At 44.9% G+C, this 26,639-nt stretch overlaps 1 protein-coding gene across 1 annotated transcript in view; it reads right to left on the bottom strand.

Moving 5' to 3' along the window:
- The window catches only part of LOC120050147 (protein unc-13 homolog B-like), a 96,062-nt gene that overhangs the window by 32,838 nt on the left and 36,585 nt on the right, over window positions 1–26,639 (bottom strand). The window contains exons 10-17 of the mRNA XM_038996817.1: window positions 24,514–24,629; window positions 23,943–24,106; window positions 23,117–23,267; window positions 18,590–18,658; window positions 13,174–13,263; window positions 9,900–10,040; window positions 8,958–9,073; window positions 7,189–7,274 (exon numbers count right to left, since the gene is read on the bottom strand). Coding sequence (XP_038852745.1) covers window positions 7,189–7,274; window positions 8,958–9,073; window positions 9,900–10,040; window positions 13,174–13,263; window positions 18,590–18,658; window positions 23,117–23,267; window positions 23,943–24,106; window positions 24,514–24,629 — 933 coding nt within the window. The remainder of the gene's footprint in view (window positions 1–7,188; window positions 7,275–8,957; window positions 9,074–9,899; window positions 10,041–13,173; window positions 13,264–18,589; window positions 18,659–23,116; window positions 23,268–23,942; window positions 24,107–24,513; window positions 24,630–26,639) is intronic.

The raw sequence follows: 26,639 nt of genomic DNA, 5'->3' as shown, positions 1-26,639 counted from the left end.
GTCTGTAGTCAGTCTGTAGTCAGTGTGGTTCTGTTATGTGTGTCTGTTATGTGTGTAGTCAGTGTATATTCAGTCTGTAGTCAGTGTGTAGACAAGGTAGACTTTGCTGTAAAACATATTATTTTTCTTTCCATGTTTAGTGGTACTGAGCTCAAAGAGTTGCTCCCTGTTACTAATCTCCCTCTAAAGGCCACTGAATGTGGGTCTAGCTTTTGTCTGCCTGTTTTAGGGACCACCCGCTGTTGACATCTGGCTGCTTACATTTTTCATGCCATGTAACATTGGTGCCCACTCGACGTTCGGAGGTGCTAAGTACTCTCGGCCAGCAAACGCTAGTCTAGACTTGGTCACCCCCCATGGTTAACACAGCTCAAATCATTACAGGCATTCACTGGGAAATGGCTTAGTGGTCGACAATAAGAGCACAGCAAAAGTGATCAACCCAAAGACACACACACACACACACACACACACACACACACACACACACACACACACACACACACACACACACACACACACACACACACACACACACACACACACACACACACACACACACACCTCTCACCAGCATAATGTCTAGTCTACGGATCCAGATTGTTTCGGGAGCTGAGATGGCGACACAAATAAGAGACAAACAAAACATGAGAGAGAAGAGAAGGAGAGTACAAGACGGAGAGAAAGAAAGAAAAAGAGTCAGAAAGAGAGGGTAGGGGAAAGGAGAGAGCAAAAGAGAGAAAAGACCGAATGACAGCAGGAAACATGACTACAGACAGAAAGAAAGGCAGGAAACATGACAAAAGACAGAATGGCAGCTGGAAACAAGACTAAGGACAGAATGGCAGCAGGAAACAGGACTAAGGACAGAATGGCAGCAGGAAACATAACTAAAGACAGAATGGCAGCAGGAAACAGGACTAAGGACAGAATGGCAGCAGGAAACATAACTAAAGACAGAATGGCAGCAGGAAACATGACTAAGGACAGAATGGCAGCAGGAAACAGGACTAAAGACAGAATGGCAGCAGGAAACAAGACTAAAGACAGAATGGCAGCAGGAAACAGGACTAAAGACAGAATGGCAGCAGGAAACAAGACTAAAGACAGAATGGCAGCAGGAAACAGGACTAAAGACAGAATGGCAGCTGGAAACAAGACTAAAGACAGAATGGCAGCAGGAAACAAGACTAAAGACAGAATGGCAGCAGGAAACATGACTAAAGACAGAATGGCAGCAGGAAACAAGACTAAAGACAGAATGGCAGCAGGAAACATGACTAAAGACAGAATGGCAGCAGGAAACAAGACTAAAGACAGAATGGCAGCAGGAAACATGACAAAAGACACAATGGCAGCAGGAAACAAGACTAAAGACAGAATGGCAGCAAGAAACATGACTAAGGACAGAATGGCAGCTGGAAACATGACAAAAGACAGAATGGCAGCAGGAAACATGACTAAAGACAGAATGGCAGCAGGAAACATGACTAAGGACAGAATGGCAGCAGGAAACAAGACTAAAGACAGAATGGCAGCTGGAAACAGGACTAAAGACAGAATGGCAGCAGGAAACAAGACTAAGGACAGAATGGCAGCTGGAAACAAGACTAAAGACAGAATGGCAGCAGGAAACATGACAAAGACAGAATGGCAGCTAGGAAACAAGACTAAAGTCAGAATGACAGCAGGAAACATGACAAAAGACAGAATGGCAGCAGGAAACATGACAAAAGACAGAATGGCAGCTGGAAACATGACAAAAGACAGAATGGCAGCAGGAAACATGACAAAAGACAGAATGGCAGCAGGAAACAAGACTAAAGACAGAATGGCAGCAGGAAACAGGACTAAAGACAGAATGGCAGCAGGAAACATGACAAAAGACAGAATGGCAGCTGGAAACATGACAAAAGACAGAATGGCAGCAGGAAACATGACAAAAGACAGAATGGCAGCAGGAAACAAGACTAAAGACAGAATGGCAGCAGGAAACATGACTAAGGACAGAATGGCAGGCAGGAAACATCCCTAAAGACAGAATGGCAGCAGTAAAAATGTCTAAACACATAATGGCAGGCAGGACACATGACTAAAGATAAAATGGCAGGCAGGAAACATGACTAAGGATGGCTGGCAGTAAACAATGAGTGAAAGATAATAATGGGAAGAGAGAGATGATGTGGGGAAAGAGTGACAGAACAAGAAACAAAAGGTAGACGATAATGAGACTCCTAAACAACAGAAGCCCTCTCGAGTCAGCATCTACCACATCTAACATGTCAGTCCCTCTCGAGTCAGCATCAACCACATCTAACATGTCAGTCCCTCTGGAGTCAACATCAACCACATCTAACATGTTAGTCCCTCTGGAGTCAACATCAACCACATCTAACATGTCAGTCCCTCTCGAGTCAACATTAACCACATCTAACATGTCAGTCCCTCTGGAGTCAACATCAACCACATCTAACATGTCAGTCCCTCTGGAGTCAGCATCAACCACATCTAACATGTCAGTCCCTCTGGAGTCAGCATCAATCACATCTAACATGTCAGTCCCTCTGGAGTCACCATCAACATCAACCACATCTAACATGTTAGTCCCTCTGGAGTCAGCATCAACCACATCTAACATGTCAGTCCCTCTGGAGTCAACATCAACCACATCTAACATGTCAGTCCCTCTGGAGTCAGCATCAACCACATCTAACATGTCAGTCCCTCTGGAGTCAGCATCAACCACATCTAACATGTCAGTCCCTCTGGAGTCAGCATCAATCACATCTAACATGTCAGTCCCTCTGGAGTCAACATCAACCACATCTAACATGTCAGTCCCTCTGGAGTCACCATCAACCACATCTAACATGTCAGTCCCTCTGGAGTCAACATCAACCACATCTAACATGTCAGTCCCTCTGGAGTCAGCATCAACCACATCTAACATGTCAGTCCCTCTGGAGTCAGCATCAATCACATCTAACATGTCAGTCCCTCTGGAGTCACCATCAACATCAACCACATCTAACATGTCAGTCCCTCTGGAGTCAGCATCAATCACATTTAACATGTCAGTCCCTCTGGAGTCAGCATCAACCACATCTAACATGTCAGTCCCTCTGGAGTCACCATCAACATCAACCACATCTAACATGTCAGTCCCTCTGGAGTCAGCATCAATCACATCTAACATGTCAGTCCCTCTGGAGTCACCATCAACATCAACCACATCTAACATGTCAGTCCCTCTGGAGTCAGCATCAACCACATCTAACATGTCAGTCCCTCTGGAGTCAGCATCAACCACATCTAACATGTCAGTCCCTCTGGAGTCAGCATCAACATCAACCACATCTAACATGTCAGTCCCTCTGGAGTCACCATCAACATCAACCACATCTAACATGTCAGTCCCTCTGGAGTCAACATCAACCACATCTAACATGTCAGTCCCTCTGGAGTCAACATCAACCACATCTAACATGTCAGTCCCTCTGGAGTCACCATCAACATCAACCACATCTAACATGTCAGTCCCTCTGGAGTCAGCATAAACCACATCTAACATGTCAGTCCCTCTGGAGTCAACATCAACCACATCTAACATGTCAGTCCCTCTGGAGTCAACATCAACCACATCTAACATGTCAGTCCCTCTGGAGTCAACATCAACCACATCTAACATGTCAGTCCCTCTGGAGTCAGCATCAACCACATCTAACATGTCAGTCCCTCTGGAGTCAGCATCAACCACATCTAACATGTTAGTCCCTCTGGAGTCAGCATCAACCACATCTAACATGTCAGTCCCTCTGGAGTCAGCATCAACATCAACCACATCTAACATGTCAGTCCCTCTGGAGTCAACATCAACCACATCTAACATGTCAGTCCCTCTGGAGTCAGCATCAACCACATCTAACATGTCAGTCCCTCTGGAGTCAGCATCAATCACATCTAACATGTCAGTCCCTCTGGAGTCACCATCAACATCAACCACATCTAACATGTCAGTCCCTCTGGAGTCAGCATCAATCACATTTAACATGTCAGTCCCTCTGGAGTCAGCATCAACCACATCTAACATGTCAGTCCCTCTGGAGTCACCATCAACATCAACCACATCTAACATGTCAGTCCCTCTGGAGTCAGCATCAATCACATCTAACATGTCAGTCCCTCTGGAGTCACCATCAACATCAACCACATCTAACATGTCAGTCCCTCTGGAGTCAGCATCAATCACATTTAACATGTCAGTCCCTCTGGAGTCAGCATCAACCACATCTAACATGTCAGTCCCTCTGGAGTCAGCATCAACCACATCTAACATGTCAGTCCCTCTGGAGTCAGCATCAACCACATCTAACATGTCAGTCCCTCTGGAGTCAGCATCAACCACATTTAACATGTCAGTCCCTCTGGAGTCAGCATCAATCACATTTAACATGTCAGTCCCTCTGGAGTCAGCATCAACCACATCTAACATGTCAGTCCCTCTGGAGTCAGCATCAACCACATCTAACATGTCAGTCCCTCTGGAGTCAGCATCAACCACATCTAACATGTCAGTCCCTCTGGAGTCAGCATCAACCACATCTAACATGTCAGTCCCTCTGGAGTCAGCATCAACCACATTTAACATGTCAGTCCCTCTGGAGTCAGCATCAACCACATCTAACATGTCAGTCCCTCTGGAGTCAGCATCAACCACATCTAACATGTCAGTCCCTCTGGAGTCAACATCTACCACATCTAACATGTCAGTCCCTCTGGAGTCAACATCAACATCAACATCAACCACATCTAACATGTCAGTCCCTCTGGAGTCAACATCAACCACATCTAACATGTCAGTCCCTCTGGAGTCAGCATCAACATCAACCACATCTAACATGTCAGTCCCTCTGGAGTCAACATCAACCACATCTAACATGTCAGTCCCTCTGGAGTCAGCATCAACCACATCTAACATGTCAGTCCCTCTGGAGTCAGCATCAACCACATCTAACATGTCAGTCCCTCTGGAGTCAGCATCAACCACATCTAACATGTCAGTCCCTCTGGAGTCAACATCAACCACATCTAACATGTCAGTCCCTCTGGAGTCAACATCAACCACATCTAACATGTCAGTCCCTCTGGAGTCAGCATCAACCACATCTAACATGTCAGTCCCTCTGGAGTCAGCATCAACCACATCTAACATGTCAGTCCCTCTGGAGTCAGCATCAACCACATCTAACATGTCAGTCCCTCTGGAGTCAGCATCAACATCAACCACATCTAACATGTCAGTCCCTCTGGAGTCAACATCAACCACATCTAACATGTCAGTCCCTCTGGAGTCAGCATCAATCACATTTAACATGTCAGTCCCTCTGGAGTCAGCATCAACCACATCTAACATGTCAGTCCCTCTGGAGTCAACATCAACCACATCTAACATGTCAGTCCCTCTGGAGTCACCATCAACATCAACCACATCTAACATGTCAGTCCCTCTGGAGTCAGCATCAATCACATTTAACATGTCAGTCCCTCTGGAGTCAGCATCAACCACATCTAACATGTCAGTCCCTCTGGAGTCAGCATCAACCACATCTAACATGTCAGTCCCTCTGGAGTCAACATCAACCACATCTAACATGTCAGTCCCTCTGGAGTCAGCATCAACCACATCTAACATGTCAGTCCCTCTGGAGTCAGCATCAACCACATCTAACATGTCAGTCCCTCTGGAGTCAACATCAATCACATCTAACATGTCAGTCCCTCTGGAGTCAGCATCAACATCAACCACATCTAACATGTCAGTCCCTCTGGAGTCAGCATCAACATCAATCACATCTAACATGTCAGTCCCTCTGGAGTCAGCATCAACATCAATCACATCTAACATGTCAGTCCCTCTGGAGTCACCATCAACATCAACCACATCTAACATGTCAGTCCCTCTGGAGTCAGCATCAACCACATCTAACATGTCAGTCCCTCTGGAGTCAGCATCAATCACATCTAACATGTCAGTCCCTCTGGAGTCAGCATCAATCACATCTAACATGTCAGTCCCTCTGGAGTCACCATCAACATCAACCACATCTAACATGTCAGTCCCTCTGGAGTCAGCATCAATCACATTTAACATGTCAGTCCCTCTGGAGTCAGCATCAACCACATCTAACATGTCAGTCCCTCTGGAGTCACCATCAACATCAACCACATCTAACATGTCAGTCCCTCTGGAGTCAGCATCAATCACATCTAACATGTCAGTCCCTCTGGAGTCACCATCAACATCAACCACATCTAACATGTCAGTCCCTCTGGAGTCAGCATCAATCACATTTAACATGTCAGTCCCTCTGGAGTCAGCATCAACCACATCTAACATGTCAGTCCCTCTGGAGTCAGCATCAACCACATCTAACATGTCAGTCCCTCTGGAGTCACCATCAACATCAACCACATCTAACATGTCAGTCCCTCTGGAGTCAGCATCAACATCAATCACATCTAACATGTCAGTCCCTCTGGAGTCAGCATCAATCACATCTAACATGTCAGTCCCTCTGGAGTCAGCATCAATCACATCTAACATGTCAGTCCCTCTGGAGTCAACATCAACCACATCTAACATGTCAGTCCCTCTGGAGTCAACATCAACCACATCTAACATGTCAGTCCCTCTGGAGTCACCATCAACATCAACCACATCTAACATGTCAGTCCCTCTGGAGTCAGCATCAACCACATCTAACATGTCAGTCCCTCTGGAGTCAGCATCAACCACATCTAACATGTCAGTCCCTCTGGAGTCAGCATCAATCACATCTAACATGTCAGTCCCTCTGGAGTCAGCATCAACCACATCTAACATGTCAGTCCCTCTGGAGTCAGCATCAATCACATCTAACATGTCAGTCCCTCTGGAGTCAACATCAACCACATCTAACATGTCAGTCCCTCTGGAGTCAGCATCAACCACATCTAACATGTCAGCAAATGTTAGCATAGGACATGGCTCTATGTATGATAAACAACAGTACTACCATGCTACATAGTGGTACTAGTGTGTAAAGGGGCTATAGATAATCTACTACTGTCACACAGACATACACACACACACACGGCCATCATCAACCAGTCAGTACATATGCACACACATTCACAAAGTTGTCTTACCTTCTAGGGCATACTTCATGTCCTGAGCGAACAGTGTCCACATGACCTCACCACTGACCTTCCCCACGTTGAGCTCCTGAGGAAACCTGGGAACACAGAGGTCAGGGGTTAGGGTCACAGACCAGTTAGACATGCTGAATTAACCAACAGGATTTATATATACAGTGGCAAGAAAAAGTATGGGAACCCTTTGGAATTACCTGCATTTCTGCATAAATTGGTCATGAAATTTGATCTGATCTAAGTCACAACAATAGACAAACAGTCCGCTTAAATGAATAACACACAAGTTATTGTATTTTTCTTGTCTATATTGTATGCATCATTTAAACATTCACAGTGTAGGTTGGAAAAAAGTATGTGAACCACTAGGCTAATGACTTCTCCAAAAGCTAATTGGAGTCAGGAGTCAGCTAACCTGGAGTCCAATCAATGAGACCAGATTGGAGCTTGGTTAGAGCTGCCTTGCCCTATAAAAAACACTCAAAAAATGTTTGTTTGCTGATGTGAACGAAAGAGATCGCAGAAGACCAAAGACTAAGAATTGTTGACTTGCATAAAGCTGGAAAGGGTTACCAAAGTATCTCTAAAAGCATTGATGTTCATCAGTCCATGGTAAGACAAATTGTCTATAAATGGAGAAAGTTCAGCACTGTTGCTACTCTCCCTAGGACTGGCCTTCCTGCAAAGATGACTGCAAGAGCACAGTGCAGAATGTTCAATGAGGTTAAGAAGAATCCTAGAGTGTCAGCTAAAGACTTACAGAAATCTCTGGAACATGCTAACATCTCTGTTGACGAGTCTACAATACATTAAACAAGAATGGTGTTCATGGGAGGACACCACGGAATAAGCGCTACTGGCAAAATATTCTGTGGACAGATTAAACTACAGTTGAGTTGTTTGGAAGGAACATACAACACTATGTGTGGAAAAAGAAGGCACAGCACACCAACATCAAAACCTCATCCCAACTGTAACGTATGGTGGATGGAGCATCATGGTTGGGGCTGCCTTAGGGCCTGGACAGCTTGCTATCATCGACAGAAAAATGAATTCCCAAGTTGATCAAGACATTTTGCAGGAGAATGTAAGACTATCTGTCCGCCAATTGAAGCTCAACAGAAGTTGGGTGATGCAACAGGACAACGATCAAAACACAGAAGTAAATCAACAACAGAATGGCTTCAACAGAAGAAGATACACCTTCTGGAGTGACCCAGTCAGTGTCCTGACCTCAACCCGATTGAGATGCTGTGGCATGACCTCTAGAGAGCGGTTCACACCAGACATCCCAAGAATATTGCTGAACTGAAACAGTTTTGTAAAGAGGAATGGTCCAAAATTCCCCCTGACCGTTGTGCAGGTCTGATCCACAACTACAGAAACACGTTTGGTTGAGGTTATTGCTGCCAAAGGAGGGTCAACCAGTTATTAAATCCAAGGGGTCATATACTTTTTGCACCCTGTAATGTGAATGTTTACACAGTGTGTTCAATAAAGACATGAAAACGTATAATTGTGTGTGTGTTATTAGTTTAAGCAGATTGTGTTTGTCTATTGTTGTGACTTAGATGAAGATCAGATCACATTTTATGACCAATTTATGCAGAAATCCATGAAATTCCTAAGGATTCACATACTTTTTCTTGACACTGTGTGTGTGTGTGTGTGTGTGTGTGTGTGTGTGTGTGTGTGTGTGTGTGTGTGTGTGTGTGTGTGTGTGTGTGTGTGTGTGTGTGTGTGTGTGTGTGTGTGTGTGTACTGACTGATTAATGATGGGTGTGTAGGAGTTATTGTCTTCTTCTATGATGGAGACGATGAGGGTGATGAGTTTCGGCCAGAAGTCCAGGTTGTGGATAGTAGGCCCTGTCTCTTCTGGCTCCTTCTTCACTTCCTCCTCTTCCTCTTCCTCCTCCTCCTCATCTTCTTCCTCAGCCTCCTCCTCTCCCTGTTTCTTCTCCTTTTCATTCTTCTTCATCTCCTTTTTGTTCTCTGGCTTGGGCTGTGGGAAAGAGAAGGGAATTAGCCATTACATTACTAATGTTTTTATTAACATTTTTTAGACCAGTGGTTCTCAACTGGCTTTGCCTCAGGACCCAAATGGAACCAGATTGTCTCAGTCGTGACCCAATATTGGCATCGCAAAAAATTATCAGTAAAATACAATCTGAAAAAAATATTTTAAATGCTATATTGATAATAAATGTAGCAATTATATGACAAGAGGTTAGCTAGTGTTAGCGGTATCTAACAAGGTTATCTAGTGTTAGCGGTATCTAATAAGGTTATCTAGTGTTAGCGGTATCTAATAAGGTTATCTAGTGTTAGCGGTATCTAATAAGGTTATCTAGTGTTAGCGGTATCTAATAAGGTTATCTAGTGTTAGCGGTATCTAATAAGGTTATCTAGTGTTAGCGGTATCTAATAAGGTTATCTAGTGTTAGCGGTATCTAATAAGGTTATCTAGTGTTAGCGGTATCTAACAAGGTTATCTAGTGTTAGCGGTATCTAACAAGGTTAGCTAGTGTTAGCGGTCTCTAATAAGGTTAGCTAGTGTTAGCGGTATCTAATAAGGTTATCTAGTGTTAGCGGTATCTAATAAGGTTAGCTAGTGTTAGCGGTATCTAATAAGGTTAGCTAGTGTTACAGGCCTGCTCTCAGAAATAGTTATTATTTATAAGCTTAGTATTCTTCCTGATTGTACTCACAGGTTCTAGGGCGGGCTGGAACTGTCTCATGTAGAGGTCTATACAGTTGTTAAAGATGTACTCGTAGGTGGAGTTACCACAGGCCTTCACACAGTCTCTCACCACATGGGCTGCCCTGGGGGGGTTCTGAAGTTCCAACACCTGGCCACACGAGGGAGACAGAGAGAAAGTCAGACAGAGAGACAGTCAAACAGAGTGACAGTCAAACAGAGTGACAGTCAAACAGAGTGACAGTCAAACAGAGTGACAGTCAGACAGAGTGACAGTCAGACAGACAGACAGACACTCACAGAAAGACAGTCAGACAGAAAGACAGTCAGACACAGACAGACAGTCAAAGACAGAGAGACAGGCAGACAGAGAGACAGGCAGAGACAGAGAGACAGACAGAGACAGAGACACACAGACCCAGAGGGGAGACAGACAGTCATACCTTGAGACAGACCCACAGGACAGACAGACAGACAGACAGACAGACAGACAGACAGACAGACAGACAGACAGACAGACAGACAGACAGACAGACAGACAGACAGACAGACAGACAGACAGACAGACAGACAGACAGACAGACAGACAGACCCACAAGGGAGACAGAGAAACAGATAGACAGTCAGACAGAGAAACAGACCCACAAGGGAGACAGAGAAACAGTCAAACCAAGAGGCAGATGACAGAGAGACAGACCCACAGGGGAGACAGAGAGACAGTCAGTCAAAGAGACAGACAGACAGACAGACAGACAGACAGACAGACAGACAGACAGACAGACAGACAGACAGACAGACAGACAGACAGACAGACAGACAGACAGACAGACAGAGACCCACAAGGGAGACAGAGAAACAGATAGACAGTCAGACAGAGAAACAGACCCACAAGGGAGACAGAGAAACAGTCAAACCAAGAGACAGACAGACAGACAGACAGACAGACAGACAGACAGACAGACAGACAGACAGACAGACAGACAGACAGACAGACAGACAGACAGACCGAGAGACCGTCAGAAAGACAGACAGACCCACAAGGGAGACAGAGAAACAGATAGACAGTCAGACAGAGAAACAGACCCACAAGGGAGACAGAGAAACAGTCAAACCAAGAGGCAGATGACAGAGAGACAGACCCACAGGGGAGACAGAGAAACAGATAGACAGTCAGACAGAGAAACAGACCCACAGGGGAGACAGAGAGACAGTCAGTCAAAGAGACAGACAGACAGACAGACAGACAGACAGACAGACAGACAGACAGACAGACAGACAGACAGACAGACAGACAGACAGACAGACAGACAGACAGACAGACAGACAGACAGACAGACAGACAGACAGACAGACCCACAAGGGAGACAGAGAAACAGATAGACAGTCAGACAGAGAAACAGACCCACAAGGGAGACAGAGAAACAGTCAAACCAAGAGACAGACAGACAGACAGACAGACAGACAGACAGACAGACAGACAGACAGACAGACAGACAGACAGACAGACAGACAGACATCAAACAAATGTAAAGTGCATTTAAACACCTGAACACAGTAAAACACATAACAGTGTCAACTGTTCTGCCTGCGGCTATGGAACCCTGACCTGTTCACCGGACGTGCTACCTGTCCCAGACCTGCTGTTTTCAACTCTCTAAGACAGCAGGAGCGGTAGAGATACTCTTAATGATTGGCTATGAAAAGCCAACTGACATTTACTCCTGAGGTGCTGACTTGTTGCACCCTCCAACTACTGTGATTATTATTATTTGACCATGCTGGTTATTTATGAACATTTGAACATCTTGGCCATGTTCTGTTATAATCTCCACCCGGCACAGCCAGAAGACTGCCACCCCTCATAGCCTGGTTCCTCTCTAGGTTTCTTCCTAGGTTTTGGCCTTTCTAGGGAGTTTTTCCTAGCCACTGTGCTTCTACACCTGCATTGCTTGCTGTTTGGGGTTTTAGGCTGGGTTTCTGTACAGCACTTTGATATATCAGCTGATGTAAGAAGGGCTATATAAATACATTTGATTTGAAATTTGATTTGACTTAGGCTACTGTATGTAAACATTCATACCAATGAACGAACTATAAACTACACGCACACACAGACACACAAACACAAACACCACAAGCTCCCATCCCGCTGGATCAATATAGCGAGTCATCTTGGTGTTAACTGTTATTGTCCAGCCTGCAGTGCTGAGGTCAATTCAATTATTGGAATTCCATTTCATTCATTTTTCTTTCTGTGAGCTCAATGCGCACATTGCACCGTTTCTGTAGAGATCAATCAGATCAAGCGCGAACTTTGCGATGTAGCAGGGAAGCCAATATTCAAATACTAGCGCAGAAAAACGTGGTAATTGACAACACTAACCTTTCCACTTAAACCCCCCCCACCTTCCAGCATTGGGGGAACATGCGCGTATAGCTCTCTAAGGTCTGCAATGACTGACATTAGGAACTGATGATGCGCTACCCAATTTAGAAATTGCACCTCATGCATTCTACTATTACAAATGCCAAGAGTAAGTTGAAAGCTGGATAGAGTTCCTTAAAAACATTTTTTTTTTAAAGGCAGATCCCTCACGCCCCACAGTTTAGGAACCACTGGTCAACATGATAAGATTTTTACGGATAAAAGCGAGAATGTTTTTATTTGTCAAACGGCAGTCAAGCATCGATCATCATGTCACCAGAATCAGACCATAGATATTTATTGGAAAGGAGCGTCAATATCACCATGCGCTTCCAACACCCTGTAAAGTTAATACATTATTTCATTATCTGTAGCCTAATAAACTGCATGGTATCCCGAGTTGTAGTGGGAGGACCACACAGCATGTCATCACGTGACTCCCAGCACTACCAGCACTAACAGCACTACCAGCACTACCAGCCTGACAGCACTACCAGCACTACCAGCACTACCAGCACTACCAGCACTACCAGCCTGACAGCACTACCAGCACTACCAGCACTACCAGCACTACCAGCCTGACAGCACTACCAGCACTACCAGCCTGACAGCACTACCAGCACTACCAGCCTGACAGCACTACCAGCACTACCAGCACTACCAGCCTGACAGCACTACCAGCACTACCAGCACTACCAGCCTGACAGCACAGGAACGATCAACCGTGTGTGCGTGCGTGCGTGCGTGCGTGCGTGCGTGCGTGCGTGCGTGCGTGCGTGCGTGCGTGCGTGCGTGCGTGCGTGCGTGCGTGCGTGCGTGCGTGCGTGCGTGCGTGCGACACTAAGACTTATTTCATTACCTTCATTCTGAAGAAGGTGATGCTAGTCAGCAGATCCACAGTAGACGTCAGGTCCTGCAGACGAGGCTTACTACTGGCTGGGAAGTTATTCTGATGGGGGGATAGGTGGAGAAGGGGGAAGAGTTGGGAGACAGGGGAGAGAAGGGAGAGAGGGGATTGAGGGAGAGAGGAGGGAAGAGTTGGGTAGACAGGGGAGAGAAGGGAGAGAGGGGAGTGAGGGAGAGAGGAGGGAAGAGTTGGGGAGACGGGAGATAGGGGAGTGAGGTAGTGAGGGAGAGAGGAGGGAAGAGTTGGGGAGACGGGAGAGAAGGGAGAGAGGAGGGAAGAGTTGGGGAGACGGGAGAGAAGGGAGTGAGGGAGAGAGGAGGGAAGAGTTGGGGAGACGGGGGAGAGAAGGGAGAGAGGGGAGAGAGGAAGGAAGAGTTGGGGAGACGGGAGAGAAGGGAGAGAGGAGGGAAGAGTTGGGGAGACAGGAGAGAAGGGAGAGAGGAGAGAAGAGTTGGGGAGAGAAGGGAGTGAGGGAGGGGGGGCAGAGAAGGGCAGAGGCTCCATGGGTAAGTCAAGGAGTAGGCTTAGTCTATGTACAAGCCCCCATAGACATAACACATCTACTGTTCTATGGACTGGTCTAGACTGTCAGGGTGAAGGACCTTTATAGACTGGTCTAGACTGTCAGGGTGAAGGACCTTTATAGACTGGTCTAGACTGTCAGGGTGAAGGACCTTTAGACTGGTCTAGACTGTCAGGGTGAAGGACCTTTAGACTGGTCTAGACTGTCAGGGTGAAGGACCTTTATAGACTGGTCTAGACTGTCAGGGTGAATGACCTTTATAGACTGGTCTAGACTGTCAGGGTGAAGGACCTTTAGACTGGTCTAGACTGTCAGGGTGAAGAACCTTTAGACTGGTCTAGACTGTCAGGGTGAAGGACCTTTAGACTGGTCTAGACTGTCAGGGTGAAGGACCTTTAGACTGGTCTAGGCTGTCAGGGTGAAGGACCTTTAGACTGGTCTAGACTGTCAGGGTGAAGGACCTTTAGACTGGTCTAGGCTGTCAGGGTGAAGGACCTTTAGACTGGTCTAGGCTGTCAGGGTGAAGGACCTTTAGACTGGTCTAGACTGTCAGGGTGAAGGACCTTTAGACTGGTCTAGACTGTCAGGGTGAAGGACCTTTAGACTGGTCTAGACTGTCAGGGTGAAGGACCTTTAGACTGGTCTAGACTGTCAGGGTGAAGGACCTTTAGACTGGTCTAGACTGTCAGGGTGAAGGACCTTTAGACTGGTCTAGACTGTCAGGGTGAAGGACCTTTAGACTGGTCTAGACTGTCAGGGTGAAGGACCTTTAGACTGGTCTAGACTGTCAGGGTGAAGGACCTTTAGACTGGTCTAGACTGTCAGGGTGAAGGACCTTTAGACTGGTCTAGACTGTCAGGGTGAAGGACCTTTAGACTGGTCTAGACTGTCAGGGTGAAGGACCTTTAGACTGGTCTAGACTGTCAGGGTGAAGGACCTTTAGACTGGTCTAGACTGTCAGGGTGAAGGACCTTTAGACTGGTCTAGACTGTCAGGGTGAAGGACCTTTAGACTGGTCTAGACTGTCAGGGTGAAGGACCTTTAGACTGGTCTAGACTGTCAGGGTGAAGGACCTTTAGACTGGTCTAGGCTGTCAGGGTGAAGGACCTTTAGACTGGTCTAGACTGTCAGGGTGAAGGACCTTTAGACTGGTCTAGGCTGTCAGGGTGAAGGACCTTTAGACTGGTCTAGGCTGTCAGGGTGAAGGACCTTTAGACTGGTCTAGACTGTCAGGGTGAAGGACCTTTAGACTGGTCTAGACTGTCAGGGTGAAGGACCTTTAGACTGGTCTAGACTGTCAGGGTGAAGGACCTTTAGACTGGTCTAGACTGTCAGGGTGAAGGACCTTTAGACTGGTCTAGACTGTCAGGGTGAAGGACCTTTAGACTGGTCTAGACTGTCAGGGTGAAGGACCTTTAGACTGGTCTAGACTGTCAGGGTGAAGGACCTTTAGACTGGTCTAGACTGTCAGGGTGAAGGACCTTTAGACTGGTCTAGGCTGTCAGGGTGTTTAGTATGTGTGTTTAGACCTGAAGTGACTATAATGATATATGGTATAGATGTAGACTTGTTTGGTTTCTCCTATGGTTTTACTGTACATGTTGAATAGGGCGGCAGGTAGCCTAGTGGTTAGAGCGTTGGACTAGTAACCGAAAGGTTACAGGACCGAATCCCCAAGCTGACAAGGTTAAAATCTGTCATTCTGCACCTGAACAAGGCAGTTAACCCACTGTTCTTAGGCCGGCATTGAAAATATACATTTGTTCTTAACTGACTTGCCTATAAAGGTAAAATAAATAAATAAATCCAGATGTCATGAAGATTTACACTACCGTTCAAAAGTTATGGGTCACTTAGAAATGTCCTTGTATTGGAAAGAAAAGCAAATTTTTTGTCCATTACAATAACATCAAATTGATCAGAAATACAGTGTAGACATTGTTAATGTAGTAAATGACTATTGTAGCTGGAAACGGCAGATTTTTTTATAGAATTCCTACATAGGCGTACGGAGGCCCAATATCAGCAACCATCACTCCTGTGTTCCAATGGCACGTTGTGTTAGCTAATCCAAGTTTATCATTTCAAAAGGCTAATTGATCATTAGAAAAACCTTTTGCAATTATGTTAGCAAAGCTGAAAACTGTAGTGCTGAAGCAATAAAACTGGCCTTCTTTAGTCTAGTTGAGTATCTGGATCATCAGCATTTGTGGGTTGGATTACAGGCTAAAAATGGCCAGGAACAAAGTACTTCCTTCTGAAACTTGTCAGTCTGAGAAATGTTCTGAGAAATGAAGGCTATTCCATGTGAGAAATTGCTAAGAAACTGAAGATTCACCCCCCTTGGCATTTTTCCTATTTTGTTGCCTTACAACCTGTAATTAAAATATATATTTTTTGGGGGGGGTTGTATCATTTGATTTACACAACATTTACAGAACAATATTTTTTATTGTGAAACAAACAAGAATTAAGACAAAAAAACAGAAAACTTGAGCGTGCATAACTATTCACCCCCCAAAGTCAATACTTTGGAGAGACACCTTTTGCAGCAATTACAGCTGCAAGTCTCTTGAGATATATAAGCTTGCACATCTAGCCACTGCGATTTGCCCATTCTTCAAGCAAAACTGCTCCAGCTCCGTCAAGTTGGATGGGTTCCACTGATGTACAGCAATCTTTAAGTCATACCACAGATTCTCAAATGGATTGAGGTCTGGGCTTTGACTAGGCCATTCCAAGACATTTAAATGTTTCCTCCTTAAACCACTCGAGTGTTGCTTTAGCAGTATGCTTAGGGTCATTGTCCTGCTGGAAGGTGAACCTCTGTCCCAGTCTCAAATCTCTGGAAGATTGAAACAGGTTTCCCTTAAGAATTTCCCTGTATTTAGCGCCATCCATCATTCCTTCAATTCTGACCAGTTTCCCAGTCACTGCCGATGAAAAACATCCCCACATCATGATGCTACCACCACCATGCTTCACTGTGGGGATGACGTTCTCGGGGTGATGAGAGGTGTTGGGTTTGTGCCAGACATAGCTGGCCAAAAAGCTAAATTTTAGCCTCATCTGACCAGAGTACATTCTTCCATATGTTTGGGGAGTCTCCCACATGCCTTTTGGCAAACACCAAATGTGTTTGCTTATTTTTTTCTTTAAGCAATGGCTTTTTTCTGGCCACTCTTCCATAAAGCCCAGTTCTGTGGAGTGTCAGGCTTAAAGTGGTCCTATGGGCAGATACTCCAATCTCCACTGTGGAGCTTTGCAGCTCCTTCAGGGTTATCTTTGGTCTATTTGTTGCCTCTCTGATTAATTCCCTCCTTACCAGGTCCGTGAGTTTTGATGGGCGACCCTCTCTTGGCAGGTTTGTTGTGGTGCCATATCCTTTCCATTTAATGGTGCTCTTTGGGATGTTTAAAGTTTCGGATATTGTTTTATAACCCAACCCTGATCTGTACCTCTCCACAACCTTGTCCTGACCTGTTTGGTGAGCTCCTTGGTCTTCATGGTGCCGCTTGCTTGGTGGTGCCCCTTGTTGAGGGGTGTTTCAGAGTCTGGGGCCTTTCAGAACAGGTGTATATATACTGAGGTTATATGACAGATCATGTGACACTTAGGTTGCACACAGGTGGACTTTATTTAAATAAGTATGTATGTTACGCCTGTCGTTGGTAGAATGACCGAAACAAAGGTGCAGCGTGGTAGGCGTACATTTTCTTTATTTAAATGCTATACCAAAAAAACAATAAACAACTCAACAAACGTAAAGCTTAGGAGTGCACATGCAACAAACAAAGACAAGATCCCACAACTGAAGGTGGGAAAAAGGGCTGCCTAAGTATGATCCCCAATCAGAGACAATGATAGACAGCTGCCTCTGATTGGGAACCATACTAGGCCAACAAAGACAAAGAAAACATAGATATACAAAAACTAGAGTACCACCCTGACCTAACCAAAATATAGAGAATAAACAGGGATCTCTAAGGTCAGGGAGTGACAATGCGACTTCTGAATGGAATTGGTTGCACCAGATCATATTTAGGGGCACCACTTATTGAAATAAGTATTTTTTTTCATTTCACCACCAATTTGAAGTATTTTGTGTATGTCCATTACATGAAATCCAAATAAAAATCTATTTAAATTACAGGTTGTAATGCAACAAAATACGCCAAGGGGGTGAATACTTTTGCGAGGCACTATACAACACTGTGTACTACTCCCTTCACAGAACAGTGCAAACTGGCTCTAACGAGATTAGAAAGAGGAGTGGGAGGCCCCGGTGCACAACTGAGCAAGAGGACAAGTACATTAGAGTGTTTAGTTTGAGAAACAGACGCCTCACAAGTTCTCAACTGGCAGCTTCATTAAATAATACCCGCAAAACACCAGTCTCAATGTCAACAGTGAAGAGGCGACTCCGGGATGTTGGCCTTCTAGGCAGAGTTTCAAAGAAAAAGCCATATCTCAGACTGGCCAATAAAAAGAAAAGATTAAGATGGGCAAAAGAACACAGATGCTGGAAACCTATTTATGTTCTATAGATATGTTCAATCTAATATGATTGACCAAATATTTCCACGACAAACACAGGAGTGATGGTTGCTGATAATGGGCCTCTGTACGCCTATGTAGATATTCCATTTTTTTTAAATCTGCCATTTCCAGCTACAATAGTCATTTACAACATTAACAATGTCTACACTGTATTTCTGATCAATTTGATGTTATTTTAATAGACTTTTAAAAAACTACATTTTTCATAAACAAGGACATTTCTAAGAGACCCCAAACGTTTGAACAGTTGTGTAGGTAGATACGCCTGTTAGGATGTAGACTTACTCTGTATGTGGAGAGGTCAATACGAAGAGAGTTGTGTAGCTGATCAAGAAGCTTAACAAAACGATCTTTCTATTTTGGAGGAAGAGACAGAGAGAAAGGGAGAGAGAGACAGAGAGAAAGGGAGAGAGAGACAGACAGAGAGCGAGAGAGAGAGAGAGAGAGTGAGAGAGAGAGAGAGAGAGAGAGAGAGAGAGAGAGAGAGAGAGAGAGAGAGAGAGAGAGAGAGAGAGAGCAATAGACAGAGAGAGAGAGAGAGAGAGAGAGAGAGACAGAGAGAGAGAGAGAGAGAGAGAGACAGAGAGAGAGAGATAGAGAGAGATATAGAGAGAGTTGGAGACAGAGACAGAGTGAGAGAACATAGAGAAAGTAAGAGCGAGACAGAGAGAGAGAGAGAGCAAGAGATCCAGAAGGAGAGAGACAGAGACAGAGCAAGAGAGACAGAGACAGAGAGAGACAGAGACAGCGAGAGAGAGACAGAGCAAGAGAGAAACAGAGAGACAGAGCGAGAGAGAGAGAGAGAGACATTTAGCACTAGCTGATTTCAACCATTCGACCATCAATAATAACATTCAGATGAATACAAATCTCTATCCAAAATGAGTACACTAATTATTGGCAAAACTAAATTAATTTTAAACGCAAACTTCAATGTTACCAAATTCTAAATAGAGATATCAAATGATCACTACACCTCCTCAAAACAAAAGATTTCAACATTAACAATGTACAGGCTCAGTGGCCATAAAACAACATGGACGGCCAGAGAAGAGAGACTTTGTAAGCAGTGTGGGTCAAGTGAAGTACAGAATCAGCAGCTCTTCCTATTCCACTGCTACAAATATAACTCAGAGGTATTTATCTCCTGGAATTTGAAGAAAGAATAGCAGGATTTCCTAAACTGCCTGTTGAGAAAGAAATCTGCGTTTTGTTAGGAGAGGACACAGAGAGTAGATCTTGCAGATGATGTCCTGGACTGTCAGATAATAAGAGAGACAAACACTCCCACCATGTTCTTACACATGAGCCCTTCTAGATTTGATTTCTCAATTGTTGCTTGTTTTTTTGTTTGTTTTTTGGTGCATTACTTTCCATATATGATTGTTTTTTGTTGATATTTATTAATATTGTTGCGCAAACATTGTTAATTTTTGTAATACTTCAGTATTGTGTGAGAGAGTGTGTGAGAGTGTGTGTGAGAGAGAGAGAGAGAGAGAGAGAGAGAGAGAGAGAGAGAGAGAGAGAGAGAGAGAGAGAGAGAGAGAGAGAGAGAGAGAGAGAGAGAGAGAGAGAGAGAGAGAGAGAGAGAGAGAGAGAGAGAGAAAGAGAGAGAGAGAGAGAGGGAGAGGGAGTACGAGAAAGGGAGTGAGAGAGTGAGAGAGAGAGAGAGAGAGAGAGAGAGAGAGAGAGAGAGAGAGAGAGAGAGAGAGAGAGAGAGAGAGAGAGAGAGAGAGAGAGAGAGTACGAGAGAGGGAGTGAGAGAGAGAGAGAGTACGAGAGAGAGAGAGAGAGAGAAAGAGAAAGAGAGAGAGAGGGAGTACGAGAAAGGGAGTGAGAGAGAGAGAGAGAGAGAGAGAGAGAGAGAGAGAGAGAGAGAGAGAGAGAGAGAGAGAGAGAGAGTGTGCGAGAGAGAGAGAAAGGGAGTGCGAGAGATGTAGGGCATAACTTTGTTCACAGGGAAGACTCCAGAAGGTGAGAAAGAGTCTGATGTGTATGTACTGTATGTTAGGTTATTACAGTCAGAAAGTGTAAAGTGTGTGTTTGAGTTGCTGTGTATGTGTGAGTGTGTTTGTGTGTGTGTGTGTGTATGTGTGAGTGTGTTTGTGTGTGTGTGTGTGTGTGTGTGTGTATGTGTATGTGTGAGTGTGTTTGTGCGCGCGGCGGTGTGTGTCTGAGTTAGTGTGTACCACGACAAGGACCAGACAGACACTAGAGGAGAGGAGAGGAGAGGAGAGGAGAGGAGAGGAGAGGAGAGGAGAGGAGAGGAGAGGAGAGGAGAGGAGAGGAGAGGAGAGGAGAGGAGAGGAGAGGAGAGGAGAGGAGAGGAGAGGAGAGGGATGAGGAGAAGATGAGAGGATGAGAGGACACATGTATCTAGATTTAGAGGCTGTATTGAGTTATAGTGCTGTCACTGGAGACACTATAATATCTTTATAGAGACTCACACAGAAATGTTTCTATGCTGATAATGTAGGTTAGAGCCCTTAGCTATACTGCATTGGACAGGAAGTCCATGCTGGACCTTCTAGCTGCTGGGGTTGGGGCGTACTGCAGATGGTATAGGGTGAAACACACACACACACTGAGTGAAGCTCACACAAGCTCACACACACACACACACACATCCTCTGTACAAAATGAGTTACAAACCATGTGTAAAAACGAACAAAATAGCACAGTTGGTTAGGAGCCTGGAAAACGCCTAGCATTCAGGCCAAAGAGTTCAATCTTGGTTTCGTGAGACCAGAGAGTCTTTAGGTACCATTTGGCAAACTCCAAGCGGGATGCCATGTGTATTTTACTGAGGATTGGCTTCAGTCTGGCCATTCTACCATAAAGGCCTGATTGGTGGAGTGCTGCAGAGATTGTTGTCCTTCTGGAAGGTTCTCCTATCTCCACAGAGGAACTCTGGAGCTCTGTCAGAGTGACCATCGGGTTCTTGGTCACCTCCCTGACCAAGGCCCTTCTCCCCCGATTGCTCAGTTTGGCCGGGCGGCCAGCTCTAGGAAGAGTCTTGGTGGTTACAAACTTCTTCCATTTAAGAGTGATGGAAGCCACTGTGTTCTTGGGGACCTTCAATGCAGCAGAAATGTTTTGGTACCCTTCCCCAGATCTGTGCCTCGACACAATCCTGTCTCGGAGCTCTACGGACAATTCCTTCAACCTCATCTCTTGGTTTTTGCTGTGACATGCACTGTCAACTGTAGGACCTTAAATAGACAGGTGTGTCCCTTTCCAAATCATGTCCAATCAATTGAATTTACCACAGGTTGGACTCCAATAAAGTTGTAGAAAAATCTCTAGGATGATCAATGGAAGCAGGATGCACATGAGGTAAATTTTGAGTCTCAAAGCAAAGGGTCTGAATACTTGTAAATAAAGTATTTCTGTTTATTATTTGTAATACATTTGCAAAAAATTCTAAAAACCTGTTTTCGCTTTGTCATTATGGGGTATTGTGTGTAGATTGCTGAGAAAAAAATATATTTAATCAATTTAGAATAAGACTGTAATGTAACAAAATGTGGAAAAAGTCAAGGGGTCTGAATACTTCCCAAAGCCTCTGTATATGGTGGGGTCAATGGAAGGTGGATAAGAACTAGTGGTAAAGTTACTGAGTGGGGAAAAAGCCATGGATTAGGGACGAGTGAGGAATTCGGGCCTAGGTCAGATCAGATGAATTGAGAACACACCACTTAAGTTCCTGCTTAGCAACAGAGATTTATTGGCTGTCTACAGTTGACTCCGCCTAGTGGGAGGGTAATAAATACTTGTGATGGTGTAAACATGGCTTTGTCTTTTCAACTGTTTGACCCAGTGGGTGAATAAACTTGGTTTGAGCTTTCACTAATTGTCCGTTAGTTTTTCATTCTGTTTGTCAGAAGCTAACACTGTAGTCAGTAGGGAACGGAAGGTTCTCACCAATCTGGCAACCCAGTCACTTTATAGTCAGTAGGGAACGGAAGGTTCTCACCAATCTGGCAACCCAGTCACTTTATAGTCAGTAGGGAACGGAAGGTTCTCACCAATCTGGCAACCCAGTCACTTTATAGTCAGTAGGGAACGGAAGGTTCTCACCAATCTGGCAACCCAGTCACTTTATAGTCAGTAGGGAACAGCAGACGCTTTTCAACCTGTCAAACCACTATCACTATAGTCACTAGGGAAATGTAGTATTACCAATCTGGCAACAAACTCTCCCTATAGTCAGTAGGGAAACAGGTTGTCACCAATCTAGCAATCCACTATCACTATAGTTAGTAAGAAACAGCAAGCTCACGCCAACCTCACAACCGACCATAATTCTAGTCAAAAGGGAAACAGGTTGGTGCTAACCAATTTGGCACCTCCATAGGTAGTTTCTGGTAACACTAGCGAGTCCCTGGGCCTATTAGACTGAATACACATTGCTAGCCAGCAGCCAGTTGCTCATAAATCACAGTCGTCTGACTGCGACTGGCAGGCGACAAAGCCAGTGGCGGAGCCAAAATGGACATTCATCTCAGTTGCAGTGGCACTACTAGTGCTTGTTGGCAAGGATCCCAAGGGCCATTAAGACTGGCCTCTGACTGCGTCTGGGCTCTCTCATCTGGCTAAGACTGGGCTCGTATTCATAACACGTCCCATAGTAGAAGTAGGAGTAGGATCCCCTTTCCATAACATGGCACTGCTACTCTGAGACTCCCTGTGAATAATATAGACCTGGATATTATGCTGTGGTCATGTTGTGGTGTGTCTCTCACACAGCTTTTTAAGACTCACACACTGCAGAGTTTACCAAGCAGCAAATACAATAACGAAGAGTCTTACCCCGAAGTTGGAGGCATTGAAGCGGTCACATGCGGAGACGTTGGTGATGGCCGTAGGATGGGCGTAGAAGGAATTGATGTTGGCCAACAGAGTACTCATCACAGCAGGAATACCAGACAACATGTACTTAGAGGACAGACAGGCAAAGTGACTGGAGAGAAATAGAGGGATGGAGAGACAGAGAAAGGGAGAGAGAGAGAGGGAGTGAGATGAAGAGAGAGATAACGAGAGAGAAAGAGAGAAAAATAATGTGTTATTTCTCCATCTGCCGTCTCCTAAAAGTCACATAGTGAGAGATCGATTGTAATGAAATCCTGACTGTCTCTGTAATGGGAAGGTGTGTGTGCATGACAGGTCATGAGACATGTTATTGATGAGTGTACTGTACTCCTCAGTGTTATTGATGAGTGTACTGTACTCCTCAGTGTTATTGATGAGTGTACTGTACTCAGTGTTATTGATGAGTGTTCTGTACTCCTCAGTGTTATTGATGAGTGTACTGTACTCAGTGTTATTGATGAGTGTTCTGTACTCCTCAGTGTTATTGATGAGTGTACTGTACTCAGTGTTATTGATGAGTGTTCTGTACTCCTCAGTGTTATTGATGAGTGTACTGTACTCCTCAGTCTACCTGTCAGAGAATGGAACCTTGGAAGCCTGGGGCAATTGTGCAGTCATGGGGTTCACACACACACACACACACACACACACACACACACACACACACACACACACACACACACACACACACACACACACACACACACACACACACACACACACACACACACACACACACACACACACACAAAGTTCTTGGACTCACGTCATGGCCTGGTAGATGGTCTCGATGCCATAGCGCAAGGCGAATTCGTCCACGATATCCTGATGCACCTCGTCAAAGTAGACCTTCCATGCATCATCTCCATAGGCTACAGGCATCTTCACTACCCCCTGACCCACCACGTCAGTAGAGTAATGGAACAGGTTCTAGAGGGGGGAGAGAGGAGGGGGAGAGAGAGAGGAGGGGGAGAGAGAGAGGAGAGGGAGAGAGAGAGAGAGAGAGAGAGAGAGAGGGGAGAGAGAGACAGAGAGAGCGAGAGGGAGGGGGAGAGAAAGAGAGAGACAGAGAGAGAGAGAGAGAGAGAGAGAGGGGGAGAGAGAGACAGAGAGAGAGAGAGAGAGGGAGAGGGGGAGAGAGAGACAGAGAGAGATGAGAGGGAGAGAGAGAGAGAGATGAGGGAGAGAGAGAGAGAGAGCGAGAGAGCGAGAGGGAGGGAGGGGGATAGAGAGAGAGAGAGACAGAGAGACAGAGAGAGATAGAGGAGGGAGTTTCCTTTTGTTTCTATGTGTTCTGTAGTCACAGTGTATACACTGTATAACATGTGGTGTGTTACCTCATGCAGGCTGGTGTACTGAGCGTGGTACGATGCTACTTTCTCCTCCCCTTCAATCTCCACACTGATCTGTAACCTGATGGCCCCAGACACTGCTGATTTATCAGTCCTCTTCTCTGTAGGGAGATAGACACAGATACACACTTCAGAGACAGACAGACACAACTGAAAGAAGATGAACGGACAAAGTGAGAGAGTTAAAACATGTGCAAGGACACAATCAAAGGAGGGAGACAATGAGCCAGTGAGTCTACAGTGAAACATGTTGTGATTGGTTTGGTGCTTAGTCGTCTTTAGCAATATTTCCCTCTCTCCCTCCCTCAGCCACCCAAGGCAGGTGCTTCTGAATATTCATCAGTGGAGACGACCCTACTGTGTGGAGACGACCCTCAATATGTTAAACAGCTGCTGCCAATCAGAGCGCTCTATCTGGTCTCAGCTCATTCATATTCATGAGGCATAGAGGCACAGTCTGCCCTGTTGCTAGGGACTCACATTTAACTGAGAAAGAGAGAGAGAGAGAGAGAGAGAGAGAGAGAGAGAAAGAAAGAGAGGAAACGGGAGAGAGAGAGAGGGAGAGAGAGAGAGTACACAGTGGCAGAATACCTGACCACTGTGACTGACCCAAACTTAAGGAAAGCTTTGACTATGTACAGACTCAGTGAGCATAGCCTTGCTATTGAGAAAGGCCGCCGTAGGCAGACATGGCTCTCAAGAGAAGACAGGCTATGTGCACACTGCCCACAAAATGAGGTGGAAACTGAGCTGCACTTCCTAACCTCCTGCCCAATGTATGACCATATTAGAGAGACATATTTCCCTCAGATTACACAGATCCACAAAGAATTTGAAAACAAATCCAATTTTGATAAACTCCCATATCTACTGGGAGAAATTCCACAGTGTGCCATCACAGCAGCAAGATTTGTGACCTGTTGCCACAAGAAAAGGGCAACCAGTGAAGAACAAACACCATTGTAAATACAACCCATATTTATGCTTATTTATTTTAACTTGTGTGCTTTAACCATTTGTAACATTGTTACAACACTGTATATATATAATATAACATTTGTAATGTCTTTATTGTTTTGAAACTTCTGTATGTGAATGTTTACTGTTAATTTGTATTGTTTATTTCACTTTTGTATATATCTACCTCACTTGCTTTGGCAATGTTAACACATGTTTCCCATGCCAATAAAGCCCCTTGAAATGAATTGAATTGAATTGAAAGTGAAGAAATGGAGAGAGAGAGATAGAGAGAGAGAGAGAGAGAGAGAGAGAGAGAGAGAGAGAGAGGAGAGGAAGAGAGAGAGAGAGAGAGAGAGGAGGAGAGAGAAAAGGAAGAGGGAGGAGAGGGAGAGGAGAGAGAAGAGAAGAAAAAGAGTCTACAGCGACTAGCGAGCGTACAAACTGCAACTGGACCCTGGCAGTAAACCCCAAAAATATTAAAATAATTATTTTCCAGAGAAGATCCAGATCTCAGGAAATTAGACCAAAGTTCTCAATTGGTACAAAATATATAGAGTACTGTACACACTACAATTAGTTAGGTTTAAAAATAAGCTCAACTGGACACCTTAATGAGGCAGTGAATGAACTGAGAGAGAAAGCACGCAGGGCATTCTACGCCATTAAAAAACACATTCAAATTGAAACACCTAGTAAAATTTGGCTAAAACTAATTGAATGTGTCATTGAACCAATTGCACTTTATGGCAGCGAGGTGTGGGGTCCACTTGCAAAACAAGATTTCATCAAATGGGACAAACACCCCATTGAAACCCTGCATGCAGTTTCTGTAAGATTCTCCTACATGTCCAGAGGAAAACTACAGACAATGCATGCAGGTCAGAATTAGGCCAATATCCACTAATAATATAAACTCAAAAAAGAGCAAGTAAGTTTTGGAAACATCTAAAATACATATCAAAACCAAGCCCTGCAATGCCAAGAACTAGGCAAAGAAAAGAGTCCCCTCATCCAGCTGGTCCTGGGGCTGAGTTCACAAACCTGTTCTACTAACACACTGAAGCCCCAGGACCAGAACATCCAATCAATCAGAATAAACCAAATTATAACACAGTCAAAACAAAACCACATTGCTTATTGGGAAACACAAA

This window comes from Salvelinus namaycush, chromosome 1 (assembly GCF_016432855.1).
Source record: "Salvelinus namaycush isolate Seneca chromosome 1, SaNama_1.0, whole genome shotgun sequence".
In the NCBI taxonomy this organism is placed as follows: Eukaryota; Metazoa; Chordata; class Actinopteri; order Salmoniformes; family Salmonidae; genus Salvelinus; species Salvelinus namaycush.
The sequence above is the reverse complement of the archived record's forward strand: the minus strand, read 5'-3'. Positions and strand labels throughout refer to the sequence as shown.